We start from the raw sequence: 26,614 nt of genomic DNA on the forward strand, positions 1-26,614 counted from the left end.
CTTAATTTTATGATTAATATATGTCTTATAAAGTACAGTACTTTCTTCTGCAGTAATCAGAGGTAGAAATCCTTTGAATTACTGCATTATTACAGCACATGAAACAAAAATCTCAGTTTTCTGCACTGAATAAGTGAGCTGGTGAGGATGGAGATTTCTGTCTGCTCTGGATCAAGTCTGCATCCCCCTGTCTATCATTAGGTCCTAACTCAGGGCTGATTCCTGGGCAGGTATGGTTGACAACACCTCTCAACATCTTGAGTTCATGCCATTACCTTGAACTTCTCCTCATAGTTCTCGAAGGCTTCCATGACCATACACACGGCCTCCATGGAGCGTTCCAGCCGGCCATCCACCCCATTGAAGCGGTACATGCTGCCAGACACATCCACCACCAGGCGCAGACGCTTGGGTTTCTGTTGTGGGCTGCCCAGCTGAAGGAGAGAGAATTATAGCAAAAGTCTGTGAGCCCATCAGTGGCTGCAGTCCTGGGAACGCTCACACAGGCTGTAGAGGGCCAGCCACGAGGCTCAGCCTTTCACGGTGCTGTCTTGGGAGGTGGTTACAGATCACATTTCGGGCGAGTGGAATTCCAGACTTGTGCCGGTAGTCAAGGCCAGATGGAAAAGATTTGCTTTGGAATAGAGTTCTTTCAAGGTCCACTGTAGTTCTAGTAAAGTGGCCTTGTAGAGGCTGACGGCTTAAACATAATATGATATTTAAAAATAATAATCTGGAAAGATACAAACCCCAACATGTCATTTCTCTCTATGCCTCAGAGTCAGTGATTTTAGTGAGTCTGCGTTACTTTGGAGGGAAGCCTACATCAATTTCACTTGTACCTGTTATGCAGTTACTTGAAAATCATTTTCCACATAGGCTGTAAAAAATGTCAGATTTCTAAACAAGGTTATTGGAGACGGCATTTGGCAAAGAACTTAAGGAAAATACTTTTAAAATGTCTTTTGTCTTTAGTAAGCTTTAAGTTTTCTTTTCCTTCTAGTTACTGAACTGTTTCTTGTTTCTTTTTTTGGCAGTTAAAACATGAAAGTGGTGTCAGTTTGCTGTCTGGCAACAACTATCAATTAAAAGGTAAACCTTAGGAGGATTCATCTTGATTTTGGACTCCTACCTGCCATCTATAGAACTCAAGCAAAGTTTGTCAGATTCATTGACAAAACAAAGAAAAAAATTACGGATTATTCTGTCATCACATAGCTGCTGACATGCATGAAAAGTAATGAGCAGAGCCAGTCATTTCAAGAAAATGCTGTGGGTATTAGAGGATGATGGTTTGAGGGAAATTCAGTATATTTCTGAAAAACTTGTTGAGTGTACCCAAATTAACAACAGTGTCACACATACTTCCATGACTGCTCACAATTTCAGAAGTATCCAAACACATTTAGTGACCACAGTGAGTCAGTAAAGAAAGAGGTTGACTCATACCAAGGACCACAAGATCCTCTCTGAGCAGACGGTGAAATGGAGTGAGTGTCCTTGTCCTGGCCAGTGATAGCTTCCCCAGCACTCGGTGGCTACTTGGCAAGTCTGGGTATTAACAGCTACAGGACATCACTGAGTTGTCCAAGACTGTACAGCAAATCTTTTAAAATTGTAGTTGTCTAAAACCTTACCTGTATCAACCTGTAAGGGACAATTCCTTATTTCCTAAAATTTCCTTAAGTCATATGGTGGCCACAGATCTTTAAAGTTACTAAACAGTAGAAGACCACCGAGATTGCTCTACTCTGGTTCCTTGAGGAATCCCCTGGAAGTCACAGACGACAAGGTTCCTTCAGTGTCCACCCCCAGCCTCTTCCAGGACACTGGCTTTGGGGCCTGGTGTCACATGGAAGCTTTCTTAGCTGCCTGCTTGCAGACAGCTCTCCTGGTGGGAGACTCCAGCAGGTCACAGGCAGAGGCTGGATTATTGGTTCCTTCAGCTCCTTCTCTGCTGGAACCCTGAGGTTGGCTCTCTCTCTACCAAAGGTCAGCATTTCATCAATTATCTTCTGTAGGTTTAACCATGCCCTATTCTGCCCTGTTAGATACTGGGTAGAGTGAAACCGTGATGTTGCTAGCACTGAATATTTTGGGCTTTCCTAAATCCCCCCCTTTGTAAATAGTCTTTATGTTGACTGTTCCTTAAATTAGGCAATGTGAGTATGAATTATGTTTCTTGCCGAAATCTTTGTTTGTAAAATAAACAGTGTGATATTTATGCTGTCTCTCCTTCTCCCTCATTCATTGCCCAGGTTTCCATATTCAGGGTTTATGGTGTTTGGGTACAACTCAAGAAACATATTTCTGTAAAGAAGGCTGAACTATGCAGATCTGAGGCCACCAGTTCATTACCTACCTGAGGCTCCAGCTCACCCCGACGTTTGTAGATGGCTTTTTCTCCAGTCAGCCCTTCAATGATTTTGGCATCATCTAGTTCCCCGGTAGCTTGGTGTCTCAGCCACTGTCTTTCTTTACCTTTAGCCTACAATGATATGCAAACCGATACACATAAATCTTTAATTAGTTCTGCAGGATCTTTGACGCACTGCACTTGAATAACAGGAAACACATCAGAAATATTTTCAGTAAGTGATAGTTTTGCATGAAGTCAGTCATGTACATGGACTAGTTTCTGCTCTGGTGACAAATAAATGTCCTTTGTGTGGGTTTTGTCAGCTTTAACTGTGTTAACACACAGAACATTAAAATGAACTCACTTGAAGGACACACAAGCAGGAGACAGTACACAAATGAACCCCTGGAGAAGAGCTCAATATCTGGAAATGGAATGGTAGTATGTTTCTTATGGATTCTCGGTCACAGTGCTTCTAGAAAATTTATTAGCTACAAAAATAATCAGGGTGATCTTGTTAACACTGTCTGCAAGCCCAGAGAAAATGTGGTCTTCAGAACTCTTTCTTTGGGAAAGGAATTTGCTGAACAGCTAGAAACAATAGTATGTGGATATTTTGTATCCCATAGGTTTCCTGGATCTTCTGAATTCAAAAATCTTCTGAATTGATTTTCCACAGTTGTATCTACATAATATTTGCCACAAAATTTACAATCATTATCTGGTAGACTAAGGGGATAATTAAATGATAAAGAACTGTAATATTCCAGTCAGAGGACGTGTATCACAGTTAATGACTATATTTACATTAAGACCTGGGAAAAATAGCTAACAAGCATTTTATGCATACAAATGAGATTATAAGATACTCTATATTCTGTTTTTTTTTTTTTTCTTGTCTTTTTCTTTTTTATCGGTACCAGGGATCGAACTCACCACTGCCTGCTTGCAAGGCAGGTGCTTATGCCTCTGAGCTAAATCCCCAGCCCCTATATTCTGTTTTCACAAACAAAAAAATATGGGAGGTTGGTGAAATTATAGTTAGTGTTTTCATATCTTGTATTTTTTCTGTGCTAAGAAGATGGAATTTAAATTGATTTCTACTACAGTTGTGATCAAATTAAAAAAAAAAACTCTGAAATTAATGTCTAGCTACTGCAGTAGTGAAAGCAAGCTATGTAACATCCAGTAAGATTTGGTAGGGAGTCCTCAGGGCCATTGTCTTGTCAATGTGTTCATGAAATTTAAAAAAGTCAATGCTTAATAACAATGGCACATCTGGTGCCTAACACATCATATAATTTTATTCCAATACAAATTCCTCTTAAAAATGAATACTTGAGCTGAGTTGAAGTGCTGCGGCCTAGTGAAACTTTGTTACACAAGCCCAACAGCACTGTGGAATTTTTCTCTTGGTATCTATGCTGGTAATTAACACTTTGTAAAAATGTCAAAAGAGGTTCCTATTTAGGACATGTGTTTCTTATTGCTGGCTACAGAATTTAAAATATGCTCCTCTTTATTTCCTTTCTTATAATGGTTATCATGCTTAAGCATTGTCTAGTATGAAGACTGTTCCTAATACACATGCTAATAAAGGAAAAGAACTTGGCAAAATTTGTGCTGCAAGTGAAAGAGAAATATATGCTTTTTCCCTGCAGTAAATCTGCAACGCTTGTCTTTTTCTTTTTGCTCAAGTTTCAAATTCAAGTACAATGTAATAAAGTTCATACATTTTAAGTACAGATCTGAGTGAGCTGTTATAAAGTGAATACAGGATTTTAAACAACCAGCACCTCCAAAACCTCTAAGTGTCTTGTTCTGGACTTTTACTTCCCTACTGCCAAAGGCGGCCCCTATCCCAAACTCTCTTATCACTGAGTAAGTTTGCTTGTTTATAGAAATATTCTTTTATCTCTGGCTTCTTTGCTCAACATTATCCTTGTGAAAGGTTTTCCATGTGGCAGGCAACAGCATTTTATTCTTTTATTGCTGCAACAGTATTCCGCCAAATGATTCTCACAATTTATCATTTTTACAATTCTGTCATTTTAAGTTAGGGCCTATTATGAGTAATATCACCATGAACATACCCATGCCTTTCGGAACAGATATGTATTTTGTGGGGTGGAAATGCTGGGTCACAAAGTATGGATATGTTCAGCTTCAGCAGAAACTGTAGCAATTTCTTGAAGTGGTTTTTCCAATTTATATTTCCCTGAGCAATGTTCAAGGATTTCGTTTACTTATAGACCTACAAATACCTGATATTGATAAAAGTTTTTTCAGACAATCTAGTGGATGTATAGTATGCTCTCTTCATTTTTATTCTCAGATAAATGTATTATTTTTGGTATTGTTTGTCTGTCCTACTTTTAGGACCAGTAGCTTTTGCTTTGAGAAGCCCAAGTATGTATCAACCTTTAAACCAGAGTTACTGGGCACAAAGGCATTTTAATAACGATAGCACTGTTCATTAGTTCTTATATATGCAACTTGCAGAGAAATATGTTAAGATAATTTATTTTCTATCGTCTAGCAAGCTAACACTCATAAATTCAAAACAGGAAATGCCCTATCACAATGGATGCTCTTGATGGGCATGGGCTGGAAAGGAAACACTTAAAACAGTTACTAAAGGATAAACAGAAACATTTATTATTTTGGACTCAGACTTCTGTATTTTATGGGGCTCCTTGAAATACTTCTTGAAATAGTAAGTTACCACTGTATTTAAACGAATGCTTTTCCTTGTAACAAGGGGCCAAATACCTTTTTTAATCATATAATCCTATTGCAGAACTAAAGTAGTCTTGTAAATATGCCCATCTGTTTCATATTATATGATAAATTCATACTAATGAGAATGCCTGTGTAAAGCTAGGCTGTACTGCTAAGAAATCTAAGTTACAGATTTTCTAAGAAGAAATATCATTTTAGTGCTTTTATGTAAGGAATACTTAAGACTAACCAAAATGCTCAGAGAATGAGCTATTCTGTTTAATTCAGTTTTTGGGAAACCCTGGTTAACCAGAAAGTGCATGTATATACACAAGCACATACACAGAAACCCGTGTATACCACCGAGGGTGTCAGAATGAATACACTGGACCAAACCAATTATCTTGTGGTTTGTGATACTATCTTGTGATTTTAGTACTTAAAGCATTCTGATTTGTCTCAATGCTCCTCTTATTTGGGTTATAATTTAATAAGATTTCCTGTCCCTAGAAAGTCTACAATCAGATAATTTTCTATTACTCCTTTAGAAGAAATTAGAAAATGAAAGTAGCAATTTTTATAGAAGGTATAAACAGACTATAGAATAAAGCATGTAGAAAAACAGATCAATAAATAACTGAAGGAACATTTAAAGATTCCCTGGGAACAGTGCTTTTTCCTATTTCGCATTAGCTTCCATTATTTTAACGTATTATTTTATCACATCCCTTCACATGCCATCAACATGGACTTTTTATGCTCTAATCTGCACCATTCAAACAAAGACTATTTGCTAGATTAAGGAAAATGTTCACATATTATATTTATAAATTATTGACAAGTAGAAACACAGTTTTACTTTGTGGTTTTCAATATTTTGACATAGTCATTAAAATGCATTACTAAATATACATTAGGTTCTCAACAGTGACAGAATATTGCAAAGAAACAATATGGCCTTATTATTCTAAGGGTCTCTCTCTCTCTCTCTCTCTCTCTCTCTCTCTCTCTCTCTCTCTCTCTCTCTCTTTTCCTCTTCTTCTCCCTCTGGCTTTTTCCCCTACCCCCATGCTTCTCTTCCTCTTTTACTGTATTACTGGGGATGGACGCCAGGGGCATTCTGCTACTGAGATACATCACAACTCCTGTTGCCCCTCTTTGTAAATTTTGAGATGTCTTACTAAACTCTTCAGGCTGGTGTCAAACTTGCAGCCCTCCTCCCTGCTGCTCATGAGTAGCTGAGGTTATAGGCATGGCCCTTTTTTGTTCTCCTTTTGTTTTTTTTTAAGTAACATCCCCATTGCAAGGGAAAATGGTGATTCATGTACTTAGCAAAGATGATTTTCATTAGAAGAATGTCTGTACAGTTTACTGTCACTTGGCACTATTTCTGCATGAACATAAACAATTTTAGGGCTTTCCTTTAAGAATTAAATATGTCGTATCTCAAAGGAGCTGGTAAGTATACATATTGATGGTATGTCTACAACAGGGATTTTAAACTGTTTAACAAACTCAAAACCTTAGATTCTACCCCTAATAATCTGTTGTGTGTAGGTCCTTATCATTTCAGGAAAAGGCAATGAACAACTCCACTCTTCTAACTGTTTAGGACACCCACAGGAGACATTCTTGACTCCCGTTACATTCACACCCAGTCCAGTTGCAGGTCTTCTAGACCAGGTAGCCTCCCACTGATGTCCCTGTTCTCACCTTTGCCTCTCTCTTAGTTACTGTCTCATAGTTGAGATACAATAACTGAAACCTACAATTTAAAAGAGGAAAGTTTATTTTGGTGAATACTTTGTAGGGGTTCCAGTCCACAGCTGGCTGGCTCCAAGGCAGAGGGCAGAGCAGAATGGAATCACAGAAGGGAATGCCAGAGGAAAATTGCTCATGGCATGGCGGGTAGGAAGTAGAGAACAGGAGAGAAGTGAGGAAGGGAGATAAATCCTTCCAGCCCACACCTTCAGTGATCCACTTTCTCCAACCAGGCTCCACCTTCTCAAATCAGGCTTAGCTATAGATTTATCAGTGTACTAATCCACTGATAAACATCAACCCTCATGATACTATCGCCTCCGAAAAGCCTTCTATGAATGAGTACATGAGGTTTTGGGCACATGTAGGGTGGGGGTGGCGTCTAATACAAACCATAACAGTCTGCTCTTCACACAGCAAATAAAGGAAACTTTATAAAAACCTGTGATTTGTAAGAAATGCATTTAAAAGTGCTGCCATGGTTAACTATATATTTTTTTAAAAAAGGTTGAATTTATATTTTTTTGGTCTTTTTTAAGAATGAAGGAGGCTTCCAGAGTGGTGCGCAGCAGAGAAAGAGTCTCTCTAAGATTTGGTACTCAGACACTGGAATATAGCTATACAAAGAGGAGAAGAAACAGGGAGGTGAAAGAATTTGAAGCGAGAACTGAAGCCCAAGGGAGGGCGAAGAGAGACTTCAGCGAAGAAGGGGAAAGTGGCAGGCAGTGTTTTTCTATGAGCCTAGATTCACTGCTCGGGAGAAGCAGCTTAAACCTGCAGATGTGTGATGACCACTGATCACCCCAGAGGCCTCGATGGAGAAACAGGCTTGTGAAATGGAACAGCAGACGCAGCAGACTTCAGTGGCTGGTGAGTTATTCAGGTTCAGATGTACCCCAGGGAAAGACAATTGGATGCAAGCCACCTTGGAGAGAGGCCAGCTGAACTTGGAACCCAGAGCCACTGCTGGCTTCACCTAGCAGCTCCCAGGGTCACAGTCAGGGAGCCAAGTTCAAGTCTGCAGGAGGACGGCTGCAGGCTGAACAGGCCTGGTTCTAGGTTCACAGCCAGCCTGAACTTCCGTGAACTAAAGGTGGAGGCTTGCTGTGATTATCCACTATCCCACTGTAAAACTGTAGCTGGCTTGCTGGGATTAACCCATTTTGTCTACGTAATGAGAGAGACACACATTGAAGCAGTCATTTTTATCTTATTTTCTTTTTGTTTGTTTATCTCTTTTCTTTTGTTCTTTTTTTGATTATTCTATTTTTTATGTGCATGGGAACATGGTCTCAAATTCTTTAGTTGTTGTTCTGTTTTGTTTTTTATTTCTTTCTTCTTGCTTTTTTTCCTGTTTTCTTCCCTAGTTTCCCCAAGTTTGTGTGATCTTTGTTTTCCAGATTTGCTTCTAATCTCTTTATCTTCTATTTCTCTGTCATGGTTACTTTTTTCTGATTGCTGAGACAAAAATACCTGATGCCCAGAGTGAAGCAAGGAAAGGTTTACTTAGCTCACTGTTGTGGAAATTTCACTGCATAACCAGCTGGCTCCCAGGCTGGGTGGCATGGCACAGGGGCAGGACTTCAAGGAAGCAGCCAGCAAAAGCAGCCAGAGCAAAAACTGAGGAAGAGGAAGGCTCTTGTCCTTCCGTATATTGTACACAGGCCTCCTCTCACTTCAGGTGGTGCAGCACTCACAAAATCTGCGCCCTCCGCTTGCACAGGATGAGGGTATTCACAAAGTAAGAACCTGGCTCCCTGCTGAGTCTCTCAATTAAAACTTCTCAAGTTGACACAATGTATAAGCCATAACATTCTCTAATTTCTCCCCCAACTCCTTTTAAATTTTCTCCAGCGGGTAAAATTGGCATATTGAGAACCTGTTTACTACATATAATTTTCTAGTTTGTTTAGATTTTGTTATATAACCACAAATCTAGTTCATGCAGCTAAGGATGGCAAATTAATACCTACCTCAGTCTGTCATTTTCTACGCTGTGTCTGATATTACTGTTACTCTTGATTGTACCATTTTAGCCAAACTGACATAATTGTTCTAACTGGTTGTTCTTCCTGGTATACCTAGAGTGAGATTGCCTAAATGTCAAGAACAACAACCACAACAACAAAAAACCAAAAACAATCCCTCCCCCCCAAAAATCCCTATTGGCCAGCGCCAAAGAATTGGGGGGGGAGGGGACTAAGCAGGCAGCAACTTCTCATCGTCAATAAACTAAAGAGGTAGGATCTTGCAACAGACTCAAAACTCAAAAGCGTGGCATTTGTGGGATACCTCTGAGCTGACATTTCGTAAGAGTTCTAAATACTTGCTAAAAAGCTATTTGCCATAGGCAATGTATAAGCATCAACCCAGGGATCAAATTAGCAAAATGAGTAGAAAATGAGCAGACATTTTAAAAAGATGCAGCCCCAGACTTCTAGCTCACCAAAGGCAAACCCAGGGAGTGCGGGGGAAAAGGGACCCTTCTCCAGTGTTGGTGGAAGGGCAGACTGGTGTAACTGCTGTGGCAATCAGTGTGGCAATTTCAGGGAAAAAAAAAAAAAGCAGCATGAGAGGCCTCTTTTGATCCAGCTAGGCCTTTCTTGGTACCTTTCCAAAAGAAAAGTATCATACTTCAGTGATACATGCACACTCATGTTTATAGTGGCAGAGTTTGTAATAGACAAAACTTGAAAACAACCCAAACGCCCATCAACTGATGGATAGATAAAGAAGATGTGAGTTTTTTCTTACAGTGGAGTACTACTCTATCAGAAAGAAGGGTAATATTGAGATACTTATAGCTGAATGGATGCACCTTGAGACCATAACCTTAAAGTGAAATGAAACGGACACACATGTGTAAATATTGCATTGTTTCTCTACCAAGAGAAACCAAAAATATAAATAAGGACTAAAATATATAACTGATATTGTAAAATAGAAGACAATGTTCAAGTGGGAAGGGGAACTCGAGAGGTGGAGGGGGAAGGAAGGAAGGGAAAAAATGGGAAAAAATGGAATGTAAGATTTCATAAATAGGGAGGGGAAGAGAGGTTGAAGGGAGAGGAAGGTAACGAGCAAAAAAAAGAGTCAAGATACATCGTGTACAAGCATAAGTTCCCTCTGATGAGTGTGATCACTATGTATACCTAAAAGTACCAATAAACTCAATTAATTAAAAAAATAAAGGAATAAGGGAAGGCAAGGAGTAAAGGAAAGGACAAGAAAAAAGAGCACAGAAGAAAAATGAAAATAAAGATATTATAAATAAAGAGGGAAGCGGGATTGAAGGGAGAAGAGGGGGATGGGGAAAAAGAATTGTTATATCATGTACAGGTACAAATTCTCTCTATATAAAATGTACCCAAAAAGAAAGAAATTTGCCTCTTATATATGTGAATTATAATACGTTTCTTTCCTTCTATTCCTCCTCTATGCCAGCTTCACTAAAACCAAAAAAAAAAAAAAAATTAAAATCTTTTTTAAGAATATGAGAATTTAGATTGTTCACTATTAAATGCATAGTTTTACATATTGTATATGTTTTCAATGTTATAAGCTAAAAATCAAAATGCGCTGCACTTATTATAACTTGCTCTCTTCCTGTAAAACTTGTGTAATTGCCAGTTAAGTTGCAACCTTGTAACACACCCACCATGGAACCCCTCCCTGCCTCCCTGGTTTCTTTCATGGGGACAAACTGATCCTAAGACCCTGACCCTGACCCTTGCGGCTTGCTACTTTATAACTCCCTGCAGCCCCTGGCTCAGGCACACTTGGACGGTATCACCACTGAACTCAGCTCATAAAGCGCTTCCTTTTAATTTTTGGAGTCTGTCATTTTTCTGCCAATATCATTCAAAAGTATCATTCTTGGTATTTAAGTTTCTTCTTAAACTCATTTGCCACAGGTATTTAGTCCTGATTCTGTATTTGCCTGCTTTCAATGCTTATTGTTACTTCTTTCATACCACAAGGTTCCCATTCTTAAGGAATTCCATTTAATTGGCATGTGTACACGTGTGCATGTATGTTTGAGCACGGCGTGCACGCATATTTACTTCACACTTCTCTTCAGAATGGTACACACGTGCCATATTGAAGTGTCTGAGTATCTGAAAATATCTCTTTGTATCTTTGCACATTGTGTGAATGTAAAATTCTTTGGGCCGTAACTTTTTCCCTCAGAATCCTGCAGACAGTCTTCTGTCTTCACATTCGGTGTTTCTGGGGCAACTAATGTTGGGTTAGGCTTTCGTCCCATGCCAATAGCTTGTTTTTAATCTGCCTGTACATACTTTGGCTGTGTTCTTTAGGGCCAGGCTGTAGTGAGGTGCTCATCCCTGCTTTAGTTTTGCCTGGGACTCAGGGATTTTCTTTTAATTTACAAACTTAAGGCTTCAGCTCAGTATAGTTTTTTACTTTAACTGCTCCTGTGCATCTTTTTTGGTGGACTGTCCTTGGGAAACATGTGCTCACTTGGCATGTGTTTCGTGAGCACGTACTTACTGTATTACTATATGTAACATCTTGTTTTCTGAAGGAAATATTCTAGCCCAGCATCTTCTACATCTTGTTACTCTACCTCAATCCAGAATGTTTTCATAGGTCTATGGTTATTTCTCTTTTCCTGTGTCTATTTTTGAATGATGATATAGTTACATAAAACTGCTCAGGAATAGACTGTACAGATTACCATTGCTTGCATTTATTTCCTATTATTAAGATTCTCCTTTGAGGATTGTAAAATGGTTGTCTTAGATACTGTCTTGTTGCTGAGACAATACCTGACACCTATAAATTAAAGGAGAGGGTTTTTTTTTGGCTCACATCTCAGTCCGTAATCAGCTTGGTCTAAGACAGAGCAGTATGGCAGAGGAGGAACAACTCATGGCATGGTGGTGGGAAGAGGGAGAGAGACCGAGACAGAGACAGGCAGGCAGGCAAGGAGGGAGACAGAAAGAGAGAAAGAGGTCTCAAGAGGAGAGAAGGAGACAGACATTTCCAAGTCCCTAGTGACCCACTTCTTTTGACGAGGCTTTATCCCATGTTTAGCTATAAACTCATCAGTAGAGTAATTCACTGATAATCACTCCACGGTCCAATCACCTGTGAGGCTTCGGGGCTATGCAGATATAAGCCATAACACTGTTGGTAGTAGTTGAACTAAATCTACATCTCCAGCCCAAGAACTCCACGGAGAAGGAGCTGGAGCTGTAGGAGTTGGAGCTGTGGACATTCCCAGCCCAAAGACTTCATCTCCATGTCATTTCTTATTTTGTTTGGAAAAGCCACTGGAATGGTGCCTGCGTTTAGCATTTGGCTTTTGTTTGACTTGGTCTTTAAAGCCAAGGGCAAGCTAGAGTATCTGCTGCCCTTCCCAGAGCTCCTCCCCTTTCAGTTCTGCCTGTGGCTACTGCTGAGTGACACCTAACCCTCTCCACCTTCCTCCTCCTCCGCAGGTGGCACTGACAAACTAGAGGTCAGGTGATTGTTCTGCTTTTTCCCTGCCTCTCTAATAAGGGTTCTCACATCTCCTAGATTCTTTTAGGAAGCATGCACTTACTTGCTAGTAACACTGTATTTAGAGAGGTTACCAAATTGTATTTCATAGGAGTGCCACTGCATTGTACCAGTATTTGGAAAACATTCTTGCATGTCACTGCACCCTTTCCTAACTCCTCCCATCACGTGGGGTTTAACCGTTTATAACCTTTTGCTATTTTAATGGTCATGTGGCAAAGACAAGGTTAGACAACCACGCTTATGTAATCTGGAAGTCAGGCCATTATTTCCAAGTTGTCCTATGTCAAAACTGTCCTCGCAGGCCCGGTAACACCCTATGCTGAGATGAGTCATTTCTGTCTAAGAATGGCCGGCCCTTTGCTGCTCTCCCCTGAAGTTTAGTCATCCTTGATGTGGCTGTCTGTGCCCTTCTCCCTTCTCTGCTCTCTCTCTAGTCTTGTCTTAGTCAACACAACATTGTTAGCTTGAAGTGCAAATGATCAGAACGGTGCAGACATCCACACAGACATGTGAGTCTGGCTGGTCCTAACCTTGCTCCCGAACTGCAGGTTCACATCTGAAAAACTTCAGATTTTTACCTGTGAGTGTCTGGTAACGAGAAAACACAGGAACAGCCACAGCTAGTGTTTGCTTTCTTCCCAAGTCATTCCTCTACCTACGCTCCCTATTTTTGTCCTCTAGGACTTGAAATCTTTAGTGCCCTACACCCCACATTCAGGCAGTTACTGTTCTACTTCTAAACTGCTTCTTGAAATTTTTACTTTAAATACTGTTTCGGGTTCTAATCATTCCTCATCTGAAAAACTGATACAATTCTACGATTTGATTTCTTGTTTCTGCTTCTGTGTTTTCTGAGACTCTCTCTCTCTCTGAATATGACACACTCTAAAGGAGACACCCCTTTTTCTCAAGTACTCTTGTGGCTCAGTGGTTACAGGTTACAGCCCGCCTCCTCAGCACGGTGTCCCGGGCCTTTTGGGATTCACGTTGTTTTTGGTTTTCTCTCCCACTACTGACTGCCACAAGCCCATCCTCAAGTTAGGAACTCCTGTCACCCTGGACTCCGCAAGTCTCCAAACTGCCTGGCATGCAAACATTCATTTTTTCGTCTGAGGTTTTTTCTATCTAGACTATTGCTTCACAAACTGTCTTTAGTCCCTAAACACTTGCAACCAATCGGTGATGCAATAAGTAACAGAAATCAACAGTCAGTATTTAGAAACATGTATGCAATTGACAAAGACATTGTATATTTGTTAAATGTAATATTTATGGGCTGGGGATTTAGCTCAGCGGCATAAGCGCCTGCCTTGGAAGCATGCAGTGGTGAGTTCGATCCCCAGTACCAATAAAAAAAAAATGTAATATTTATAAAACAATTGGGCTTACATTCTCTATGCGATTCTTTTCAGTAATTCATTTCTAGTGTATATTACAAAAGTATTATTCCAGACTGGATTTAAAAGGCTGGCTCCTTCCCATAGAAGTTTTGAGAAGGGCTGGCAATGCTGTCCATGTTCCATTGTCCTTAGGAGAGAGTTACCAGTGGAGACCAAGTCCGTCCTTCCTGTGACAGCTCCAGTGACACTTCCTGTGAGTTTCTCTCCAACTGTCCAGGTCAGAGATGACTCACACATTTGTCTACGTGCTCCTAGCACTTTGTGTACCTCTGTGTCATTTACCATATTATGTCTTCTGATACAACCACACGTCTATCCTTTCCCCTAGAAGCTTAGTCATTGAAGGCAAAACAGATCTACAAAAATGTCACTGAATGAAATGGTTTTTACAGACTAAGCAAAATAAATGATAAAATGCTTTCTGTCTCCACATGAGGAAAGTACTCAGGAGGAACCTAAGGTCCTCACTCTGCACGGACCTCCTTCAGCTTCCTGTGCTCATCTGTAGTTCACACTGGGCAGTGTCCCTCCTGCCCCAGCTCACAGCTGTGGTGCGTTCTGCTGTATGTTCTGCTGAGATGCCTCTCTCTGGTCAGAACTGGCTCATCTGTCTTTCCTCTGGGCTTTAGCTCTATTTTATGTTTCCTTCCCTCTAGCCACTTATGGTATTAAACTGAAACAATCTATATTGGTGTCTGTCTTCTCTGCCCTTGAGACTAAAACTTTCTTAGTCCAGGGACAATAGCTTATCAGTGTTTGTTCCATAAATGCCAAGGATAGGGCATGCCACATGGTCAGTGTTCAAGACCCTATTTATCTCAACAAAAGTTCATTCTGAAATACTGGAGGAATAAAAGAAATGATTATTGGTTGATAAGAAGAGATACCGAGCTAGCCAAACCAAGCAGAGAACAGCTAATTTAGTTTAGACTGAGAAGGAAATTACTGATTATAGATTAGAAAGACATTGGCACTATGATTAAAATCAGTGGCCTTTTGTGGGAATGCGTGCTTTCTTTTATTAGGGAATGCTACAGAGATCAAGATTTTGAACCAAGTATATTTGACTCTATTATTTTAATGAGAAAATTCTTGGTATAAGTTCAAAACAGTTTCAATAGCTAAGACTTCATGATATACGTAAATATGGAATAGTTAAGAGGCCAAAAAAAGGCACGGTAGCTATCTAACTGGAGAACAGTGACACACACACACTACAGCACAAGCATGTGTTGAAGCTTATATCAACAAAGGTGGCAGAGGCATTTCCTGCTCCTTAAATCTCAACCCAGCCACCTGGCTTAGAAAGTCATCACAAATGCTAATTTGCTAGTTTCTGGTCAGACTTTGTGTTGCTCACCAAGAAAATACTCATGTTATTGGGATTACACAGCAATCTCAAAGATGCTGGAAGGTTTTAGTCAAGCAGAGCAAACATGGCAAGAACGGGACAAATCAAAACCTTCTTGTTCAAGTTATAACCTGAAGTTTCATATTCTTAGAAAACCCTGTCCTTTGGGCCAGCAGCTGTGTTTTTAAGTGACCCTACCTTCCTAAATTGAGGACTTGAAGTCCGACCTGAGAATAATTCCTCTATAGATTAAAATAAAAATTCAATTAAGAGAAGCATTTGAAAATGTATTAGCATTTGGATAATAATGCAAGATATTTTCTACATAATAGGTAAATATATACTGTTTATGCAACTGTGGAAGTTGAAGAGGGTAACAATTACAACACATAAGAGGAACCTGAGCTTTTGGCTCAGACGCCTGCTTCTCTGGCCATATAATTTAGGAAAAGTTATGCTATTTTTCTAATCATTGGTTTCCCTATTTATAAAGTGGGGACAAAATATCTATATTTCATAGGATTATGAAAATAATGTATTTAGATAACTATCTTAATTTTCCAACTATAAAATACAGAAAATAACACTTGTAAAGTTATTCATTATTATTACAGTGATTAAATAGCACGATGACAATGAAAAGCACTTGATTATCAGGCTTGTAGTCAAGGCTGACATTAAGTACAGAGAAAGTAATGATGAAGGTATTTCTCTGGGAGAGAGTGTTCGCATCATCTGAATCCATCTTTATCACTGTCCTGTTATGCATCGTTCCCATTCTATACAGCCCAGGCTGTCTGGCTCCAGAGCTGGCCCTGTTAGCCTCTAAGTGATGATTAGGATAATGACGATGACGACGATGATGACGACGATGATGACGATGATCAGGAAATCTAGATGCTGCTGCTGCAAAGTCAAGCACTGGCAGAATGCTTGGTGAATGCTTGCTGTTGTTATAATGCTAGTATTATTTGTAAAGATCATGTTTTAACATTTTTGATCTGATTTAAGCCTATTTTCTCTATTTTAAATATAAAGGAAGAAGAGAATAAAATTTCTCTGACATAGTTAACTTTTTTGAGGATACTGAATAATTTACAAGTCCAACCCCTTTAAAATACGTTTCATTTTCTTGATTTCCTTCAGTGTTACCTTATTGCTGCTTCCACCTGAGCCTCTTTCCCACCTTTCTTTCATTTCTTTTTGAAAGCTGAAAGCAAATCTGGTCCTGTGGCTGGCATTTAAAAGGCAGGTGTCTCCCCTTAATGCCAAGCCCAGTTCTAATCCAGGCTGGTGCTGTCTGACTGTGTGAGAAAACACAGTAGTGGATCTGACTTCTCGCCTTTAGGTGATCTTTAAACATACTGCCATTTACTTTAAACGGTGTTTCTAAAAGTAACGACAGCATGGTTCCCCATCTAAACATTAACTGATACAAGTTAGTTTGGTTAATTAAGTATATTTTGTATCCCGTCTTAGTACTGAGAATCCTCGGCGGTCTCCGTGGTTGCAGGTTCTGCCAGGCTCCTTCCTCCCCACCCTCTCACTCTCTTCTCAGTCAAGCCCTTGCTCTCCTGTGCTCCTCCTGACCTCTGTGCACCTCCACTTGCTGTTTCCCACGCAGGCTCCCCAATCACCTGGGAAATTCCCCAGCACTTCCTAAGAATAAATGCAAACGCTACATTCTCCATGAAGACTTTTCTCATCCATCCCATAAGATCTCACGCAAACTTCTTATGAAACATAGGGAAATTGTCTTCTTTGAGTTCTTTATTTAAAGGCAGGGACATATACATATATTTGTATATATGTATATAGGTAGGCTGGTTGGTATGCATTAAGACTTTAAGTAAATAAATGATTAAATTATACTATTTTTCAGTCTTATCTTAGTACAACTCCCACCTGGCATTACTGCCCCCTCTGAGCCCCTGTTTTGACCCTCAGTGACCACTGCCCTTCTCTGCCGCTAAGAGCCTGCCTGATAGTTTTTCAGTTGTCTCAGCCCAGAGCAATGAGCATTTGTTAAATGAGTGAGCATTTGTTAAATGAGTGAGGAGAAAATTCCATTGTTCAATGTCATGTTGTTTACCTAGTTTATATAAAAATCTTACGTTATTTTAGCCTACATAACTATGTTTAGATTTTAAAGCAAAAGGCTTAATTCTTCCATTCCGCAGATCTTGGAATTAAGCATCTAGTTAATTATCTTGAAGATCTTTCTTCTTAGAAATGGCAGAACCTTTCCTCATCTCCTAACACAGTTTAGATCTTTTCAGAAGGGAGGTTTTCCTAGAGTTCTGGGTAGAGCAATGGATTAAAACAGTATCATAGAACTTCTAACTCCCAATTTATTGGCAAAAAACAGTAGAATGTTCCTCAAAAAAACAATTTCAAATAAGAACTAAAGAGAGAAAGGGTAAAACTGAAGGTAACCAACTTTAAACACTTCAGAAAAAAGAAATACAAGATTACCAAGCGGAGGTAAGAAATATGTCATAGTGTGGCTCCTAACTCTTCCCCTCCTCCCCTGAAATGTGGTTTTGATTTCTTCAGACAAAATCAATTTCTTCATGTCCACTTTTAGGAACTATCTAGCCCTTCCTGAACTATTTGGGCAAACTGACAGAAGTGAGGTCTCTGCTTAGGAAATACTGAAGCGCCTTCACCCATATTTTTAGGAACAATAGCAGTGTCAGACTGCTAAAAGCCAGACAAAGGTGGGCCAAGGGGAGGGAGGAGGAGAGAGGAGGCCCAGAGGGCACCCTGGGTGATCAACAGTGCTCCTCTGCTTCTGGGACAGCAATAGGATTTGCGGAGAGAAATTCCACTTGTACATTTCCAGTAGGGAGGGGATGCTCACAGATCTTCCCTGAGTGAAGTCAGGAAGTTGGGTATCTGCGGGGCAGAAATACTGCTTCCCGGATGTGAGAGAACGTGAAGGCAGGTATGTTTTCCTTGGAGAACTTAGTTACTCAGGAATCCAAGGGGCAAGTCCACCGATTTATTCAGATCTTTGGCACTGCTTAATTTTCATCTGATTGACTGATTGGAAGGCAGATAAACTGCTTCAACTGTTGTGGGATGGGTCTGGGTTTAAGCTCAGATTATTATTCTCGTCCCCGAGATGCGCAATTACCTGAAGGTTATCCAGGATGACTCGGAGGGAGGACACCTGTCGTCGGACAGCACCTGAAAACCTTTCATAGGTGGCAGCATCGTATTCGCTCATCTGAATCTCCTTTAGCCTGAAACCAGAGTGTGAAAGACAAGACAGCATCTTACATCATGGCCACGTGAGTCTTTCACCTTAACTCGTCTACTCTGAGAGCTGCAACAAACTCCTCGGCAACTCAGAATGACTCCAGGGAGAAAAGACAAGTCGCAAGGTCTCCAGGGATGCTTCCAAATTCACAAGAGGTTAATGTTCCGTGCTGGTGAATGATGAACCCACTCTCCACAACATAAGGGGGCAAGGGAGACCTGATTTATGGTTTATATTTGCTTATTTCTGTTGTCTAAAAATTTCCTTGGTGATCAATTTCAAGCTGAGATCACTGACGTATAAATTAGGAAAGAATGTGCAGAACTGGCTTTCACAAGCCAGGGTGAATCACTCCCCTGTGTCACTGTTGTGCCTTGGAGACACGATGTTAGCAGCTCACAGGTTCATGTGACAGATTCCTAGGAGACTTCCAGTGGTTTTTTTTTATGATTGAAGTCATTCAGGCCCAAAGAAAGTAAGTTAATGTGATATTATGCATAAGGTGTGATTTAAAAATATGGTCAATGCATGTGACTCTCTAGTGTCACAAGAAAAAAATAAGTTTTTCTGCAAGCAGTCTTATTATCTGTCAGTTCCCATTTGACTTAGTTTCACTTAGTTTCAAACAGTTGTCTTAGATGATAACACAGCCATATATATTACACGTTACAATTACACGTTAAATACATCTGCTTGCTGAGAACAGATTTTAGTGCTCCAAGCTTAAAACATGGAGATTTGTAAGAGGGACACAAATTTTTTCTAATTTCTCTCAAGCCACGAAGAATTTACATCCTGCTTGAGATCATCTTGCCTCTAAACCAAGTTATTGCTTTGTCAAAAAATTAGTTGTTTTTCTTTTCTATGAGGCTTTTCAGAAATTTACAGGATGCTCATACTTTAAATGCGTATCCCCAAAAAAGATAAAAATAAAGGTGCAAAGAAAAAAAATTAAAATATGGTGAATATTTAAATTTAAAACATTTATTGCAGTCAAAGACACATTACTATTAATTCCCCTCAAAATACTTCCCTTCACTTTGAAAACATCCCATTGCCCTCACTACCCTCAGAAGTAGTTCTGGAAGCCTTTTACGGTATCTTTAGTTGTGTTGTAGCTGTCTTGGTATCCTGAACCCATTCAAAAATGTTTTCCTTTCATGCTCATTTTGACTTTTGGGAAGAGACAGAAGTCCCACGGTGCTAGATCTGGTGAACAAGGCGGGTGAGGACACACTGGAACAGCTCCTCTCCTTTGGATGGCAACAGCATTCACTGTACCCCTGATCACACCTTGTAAAGACACTCACGAAAGAGGGCTTCCAGAGCTGCCTCAGAAAAGAGCAAATGGCCAGGGACAGTGGCACATGTCTGCGATCCCAGGATTTGGGAGGCGAGGCAGGCCACTGTAAATTCAGGGCCAGTCAGAACTACATAGAGAGACTCTGTCTCACAGAGCCAGAAAAAAGAAAAAGAGGAAAAGAACAGAACAGAATGATGAGGTAAGTGCATCCCAAGTAAGGGGAGTTAGTGGCAATGTGCTTTTAATTGTAACAAATGTTTAAATTTAAAAGTCACCATATGTCTTGGTCACACTGCATACCTGAATGACAGTTTTCTAAAGCTGCTGATGTTGTATTGTTAATAGGGTAGTTGTGGCTTGGTGTTCTTATGGCTTTGAAATTCTCCCTTCTTAGCACACAGCTGCCGCACCACCAACCTGCCGGCATTCTCCGCACACGCCGAGTGCCCACGTCTCAAGGCTCCTGAAGGCGACTCCCCAGGAGCGTCCCGCTCCTGCCTCTTTGCCTCCCAACTCCCACTCACCCATCAAGACTACGATTAACTGTCACTGTTTCTAAGAAGGAGTCTCTGATCCCCGGTGCTATTCTTTGGTTTCTCATCTGCTCCTTTCTCCCTCTATCAGATCATTTCTTGCCCAAGTTATCATGGCCATCTGCTGTCTCTATTCCCCTGAGCTTTTCATCTTTAAACGGATGGTGCCTTACAGGGTACCTAGCAAGACTCAGGAAAGCTCTTTCACTGAGTGACCTCTCTTAGGCTTTATGGTGGTGTAGTCAAACGACACTAACTTGTTTACACATTTCTATGCATATCTATAAATATAAAAGGGGCTGATGCTAGGTTAGGGAATAATGAAAGCATCTTCCCAAAGTCTAATCATAACACAGTCTTCTAAACTGATGTGTGTGTGTGTGTGTGTGTGTGCTTGTGCGCGTGCAAGGATCTGTACACAGTTATGTAATGTTGGAGGGAGGGAACTTAGATGTGTAGCCAAAACTTTAGATAAAATTGTTATCTATCACTTTTCTCAAATGCCAAAGGAGCATGCGTGGTTTCTATTCTTTTCATCAGGCTCAGCACTGGGAAGAATCCACTCAGAGTGCAACTTATTGATGCCGTGTGTTAAGTGATGGGACAGCCTGGCAATTCCTGCCCTACCAACCTGTTCTGTTTCAGCTCAGGTTTCAAGAACAGTTCAAAAGCTGTATCTCATGAAATCTTGCTTGATTTCTAGGGTAAAATGGGCCCTTTTTCATGTATCTTTTGCAGTTGTTAACTATGTAATCTGTATGCTTTGTTAGTTTAACAGATAGAATCATTTCTAATCACAGTGCTTCTCAAACATTTTTCCCAAAAGAAATATGTTTTGCAATGAGATCCAGCACATACAATTGTGTGTGTGTATATATAACTAAATCAGACTTTATTATTTGTGATGTGTTTGGATGTTTTCTATTCTTCAAAAAGAAAAACAACATTTTTGTCTTTGAATTTCCAACTCTTAGTACAAGGCCTGGCACACAGTGGCACTTAAAAAATGTCACTGGGCAACACTTTGAAAACATTATCTAAAGGTAAATACTGACAAGGCCCTATAGTATTTTAATAGTTGTTTCCCAAGGTGATATGACAAGATGGAAGGTGCCCTTTCCTAATTAGCTCTCTCTTTTGTAGAACAAAAAAAAAAAATATGCGTAAAGGATTTGACCTATTAAAAATACCTCTTCTATTTATTTTTGTCAATCTCTGCAAGGTCTCTATGGATTTTCATCAGATTAAGTTATATCTCAAGAATCCCCGCTGACAGAATCTGGGCACAAAGAACATGGTGGGTGTCTTAGTTACTTTTCTCTCTTTACTGAAACAAAATACCTAAAACCTAATACTGAAACAAAATACCTAGTATGTAATTCCAAAGTTAAAGGGGCAGATTTATTTAGCTCATAGTTTGTACAAGTTTCAGTCAGGTAGCGCAAGCCAGCATGGTGCGGCAGACAGGCACAGAAGAAAAGAGACAGTTCATGGTGGGCAGAAGGTAACAAAAGCAAGCAAGGAATGACCACAACTCCTTCTATGCCTTCTATCTTATCAGGGTACTTAGAACCCGTAGCACCCGCACCATCAATCCTAGCACTGTTGATTTCAGTATTGTACTGTGAATCAATCCCAATGTCACACACTCTAGATCTAGTCACCTCTGAAAAAGCCCCCCTATGATCACATGTGGTTTTGGGGGGACATCTAGACACATGACAGTAGGACATGGAACCTGTTTTTTTCATGTGTAAGAAGTCGATGCATTTGTCCAGAAATGAAAGAATAGTACTGATGGGAAAAAATGCAGACTTTGCTGCTTGACCTTGTTGAGAGTGAGATTATGTGGAGATAAAATATAGAAGGGAATATACTCACAAAGACATACATAATATATGAGGTGTGATTAATATGGTAAATGTTTAAATTTTTAAAAAAATTATTATAGTGAAATACACATTGCCATTAATCACTATCAAAATACTCCCTCTCATGTTAAATATGCTTATTCCATCATTCCTGTGACTTTCTGAAGCAGTCCTGGAAGTCTTGTTTCATGAGTGTCTTTAGTTGTGCAGCCAGGGCTGCCTTGATATCTTGAATTTATTTAAAATATTTACTTTTCATGATCATTTTGATTTTGGGGAAGAGCAAGATCTGGTGAATAAGGTGGATAAGAACACACCATTATATTTTTATGAATGTTAGATGGAACTTGGCAGTATCATTCACTGTATTTTTTATCACATCTCATAAAGATGCTCATAAAAGAGAATTTCCAAAGCTACTTCAGTAAGGGGCAAGAATGATTGGAAAAGTGTGTTTAAATTAATGAAGAATATTCTGAGGGGGATTAATGGCAATGTGTCTTTTATTGTAATGAAGTTTTTAAAAAATGTAAACATTCACCATATATTTTGATCACACCTCGCACACCTATTCATATGTGTACCCACATATATACATATGCATATACACATATGCATACATACACACACATATGCCGCATACACATTCACATATACACACAGCAGTTGATAAGTCACCTTGAACAGAAAGGTCTTTATTGAGAGGTCGGAGCCTGCTCTAGTTATTCGGCTACTTTTGGTGAGATCATGTTGCAACCCAAAGCATGTCACATACTGTTTTAATTATATAGAAATCTGGAAATCATATTCCAGATTGTGTCAGCTTTCAGAAAGATCACCTACCTATGCTCAGCGTGGATAACAAATTCTGAACGATGAAGATTGAAGCAGGGAAAAGAGGAATGTGAGCCTCTAGACTTGACAAGCTTCCCATCATTAATAGTCTCACTCACAGACCAGCTGAAAATATTTTTTTCTGCTTTTTCTTTTTTTTTTTTAACCTCTGATCAAAACTGCGGGGCACAGCTGCTTCCCATCCTAGTAATCTAGGTGGATGAGCTATACTTTGTTGGCACAGTGTATTTTTACAGGGTATATTTATTGTTATGTAAGAGTCTGGGAATTTTAGTTCTCATTTTACTTCTCTTATAGGTCAGATTTAAATACTATAATTCTGAATCTCTTAAGAGGAAAACATATATAAGCTGATTTTCATTGTGTAAGGTTGATTTGTTTCGCAAATGGTAGCAGACACGGTTTCCAAGGCTGTCTACTCCAAATGCTTTTCTAAGTGTATATGAGAACCTCACCGTGACATTCACTTTTTGTTGGTATAACATTTCTGTGACATTTTACACATGTCCGATGCTTTCTCCCCTCTGTTAGTCTGCCTGAACCGATCAATTCTTATTATATAGAAACAAATATTTGGTTTAAAACCAGATACAAGTGAATGCTAACTCCATTCTATGCTGACGATGTGAAGAATCCGTTAGTACCATGAGATTCTTTCAGGTAGCAGAACACATGTTCTGCCTGATGGCTAGGACCGGTCAATCCAGTGAGAGGATAACACCACACGGTCAGCCCTCCATAGTCATGGATTTTACATCTGCAGATTCAACCAATCTGGATCAAAATATTCAAAAATAAAATTGCATCTTTATAGTACATGTGAAGATCATTTTCCTGTCATTGTTCACTAAACAATATAGTACATCAACCATTTAAAAGCATTTGTACGGTGCTAGCTACTAGAAGTAATTTTGAGATGGGAGGGTGTGTGTGCAAGGACGGGGGACATAACTAAGCTGTACAGCACTTGTACAGCATGCACAAGGCCCAAGTTTGACCTCCAGTACCCAAAACAAGTAAATGAACAAAAGCAAAAACACAAACCAAAACACTAAAAGAGTACAAGGGAGGAGGATATGTATAGGTTACATGTGAGTATAAAGCCATTTTATATAAAGGATTTGAAGATTTGCAAATTTTAGCATCCTTTGGAGCTGGGTTCCAATTTCTCATGGATACTTAGGGACAGCCACTAACAGGTACCATCATTACTTGTATGTCCAATGGTGCACTTAGGAACACACTCAAATGGCTTACGCATGGCAGCAATAACAAATCATAATGCATATTTAGTTGTTTGATTCTTTTCCTACATATATGCTTTATTATTCATGTGATGTGTCCACCAGTGTTTTAATTCTAACAAGACTTTTCAGTATAGTATAATTTTCCTCCCATTTTTTTTTCTTTCTTTCTTTCTTTTTTAAGAAATAAATAGTTATATTCTCATCACCTTCCAGAGAGAAAAGGAGAGGGAAGTCCCTTACTCTACAAGAGCAAATTTGGGATAACGTCTTAGGTCTCCACGAAGGCAGCCACAGGGCAGAGGGCGGCTCTCTTGCCCCTGATGTTGAGCATGTTATTTACGTGCTGCGCCAATGAGGGTCCCGAGGCTCGCAGGCTTTCCTGACGGTATGGAAGGCAAAGCTTGCATATTTGTCTCTATTGTTCGGTCCTGTTTACTTGCAGGATGTGAAAGTACAGCGTGTAATGTAACACCAGATGTTCTACGTGGGAGAATTTCATAACTCAGTGTACTTGAGCGTGCTTTTTCCACTACACCCAGCTCCTTTCATGGAGCACAGAAATGTAAATCTCCTTGCAAGCCATCACCAAGTCTCTCGGTCTGAAAGGAGATATTGCTGGCTCTTTGGTATTTTACACTTTTAGATGAAAAACACATGGAGATGTCTGCTAAAAGCATCCTGTGGATTCTTGTCATTTTAAAGATGGGGCCGAAGTGACCCAGTACAGCTGTGAGAACATCTGAGGACCACAGGCAAAAGGGCCTGGATTTGAAGGCTGTTCTCGCCCACTGGATTGCTCCTCTCCCCAGATGGTGCCCTTTTTCTTCTCCCTGCTACTGTCGCTGCTCATCCCTCCTTGATGCCTCCTGCTCATTCACTTTTTCTTTCTTAGCAACTTAGCTCTCCTCATTTCCAAACCCTGGCTAGGCACTGACCCTTCCCTGCACTGCTAGAGGGCATCGCTTCTGTAACTCTAGCACTCAACAGTGTGTCTGTGTGTCTGTGTGGGTGTTCATGTGGCACTTGTGTGCATAAACACTAGTCACTAAGTGTCCAAGATGCAAAGAGAACAACACCCACCTCTGTTGAAATGCTCTCTGGCCCATCTCTCTTGCAGCCCTCTTGACCTCCTCGGGAACTGCATCCTTCTCAGCGTCAGAGACCTGGTAGACTGTGTGGCCTGCATCCAGTCGGTAAGGACCTCCTTTGCCCCCTAATCCTGCAGTGTCTCTTCCTCCTGAAAGGGAAACATGAGATTCCAGTTGGTAAGTCTGAGCCTGACCACAAAACAAAGTCACACAATGGCTTTAGAACTGTCCTTTGAGGTATGTTAATTGCACTTAACTAGAAGCTAAAAATTCAGATCATCAGGTCAGGCACGGTGAAGCATGTCTGCAATCACAGCACTTGGGAGGCTGAGGCAGGAGTTCTAGGCCAGCCTGGGCTACACAGCAAGACCTTGTCTCAAAAACAACAGTAAAAAACAGCATCAACAAAAATTCAAATTATCTTTATGAATATAAAGGTGTTCTCTTTAGGATGATTTTCCCTTTTCCCCATCAATCTAAATCCTACCTATATTTCAAGGTTCTCTCCAAATTCTGACATCTCAGCTGATGCGTCTTCCACACAGAGATCAGTATTGTGTACTGTTTGTTGTCCTGTAATATATGTCTTTTTTTCCCCACCAAATACATGATAGATGAGATCATATTTTATATATCTTTGTACCTCTGCCCCATGAGTGGTTTGAATGTTATTATATATGTTATTATACCCCCCACACATATATATTTGTTAAATAAATGAGCAATTCTCTTCCACCACATATGCTACCTTATTTTCCTTTAAGATACCAAAAGATAATTAAGCTATAGATTAAATTTCCTTTGTTTTGTAACTAATACAACTGAGCTACAGCAGGTTAATTGACCTATTCATGACCTTATATCACTGGCTTACCCAAGGTTTGAGATCCACTAGCTTTGACTTTTTTTTCTTTTTTTTTTTGTCTTTTTCCTTTTTATCGATACCGGGGATCAAACTCACGACTGCCTGCTTGCAAGGCAGGCGCTTATGCCGCTGAGCTAAATCCCCAGCCCCGAGTTTTAAGCTTTGAATACTATACAACAGGGAAATATCACCAGCCTTAGATCAGTCTTTCAATTAAAAAACTTTACACGGTTATAAGTATATGTCATGCAATATCACATAAAGCATTTATGTTAAAAATGAAAGTTAACACAATAAAGTCAGGCTGGTAGTATTAAAAGAAGTGACGGGAACACTGGATAGAGAGGATTTGCTTTGTCCAAATCAGTTGATTAGTTAAAGTGGGAGATGAGCAAAGGCTGGGCTTCGATGATTGAAAAGGAATCAGTTTAATGTGGAAAATTCTGAGGGAGGAAAATGGCAGACA

General features: G+C 39.9%; 1 protein-coding gene across 1 annotated transcript in view; it reads right to left on the bottom strand.

The window, feature by feature from the left end:
* Positions 1 to 26,614, bottom strand: part of Vwa8 (von Willebrand factor A domain containing 8) — a 360,850-nt gene that overhangs the window by 19,615 nt on the left and 314,621 nt on the right. Inside the window, exons 39-42 of the mRNA XM_003477459.5 lie at positions 25,276 to 25,432; positions 18,261 to 18,369; positions 2,363 to 2,488; positions 276 to 434 (exon numbers count right to left, since the gene is read on the bottom strand). Of these exons, the coding sequence (XP_003477507.2) occupies positions 276 to 434; positions 2,363 to 2,488; positions 18,261 to 18,369; positions 25,276 to 25,432 (551 nt within the window). The remainder of the gene's footprint in view (positions 1 to 275; positions 435 to 2,362; positions 2,489 to 18,260; positions 18,370 to 25,275; positions 25,433 to 26,614) is intronic.

Source organism: Cavia porcellus, unplaced genomic scaffold (genome assembly GCF_034190915.1).
Source record: "Cavia porcellus strain 051 isolate PalLab524CR breed Dunkin Hartley unplaced genomic scaffold, mCavPor4.1 scaffold_21, whole genome shotgun sequence".
NCBI classification, from domain to species: domain Eukaryota; kingdom Metazoa; phylum Chordata; class Mammalia; order Rodentia; family Caviidae; genus Cavia; species Cavia porcellus.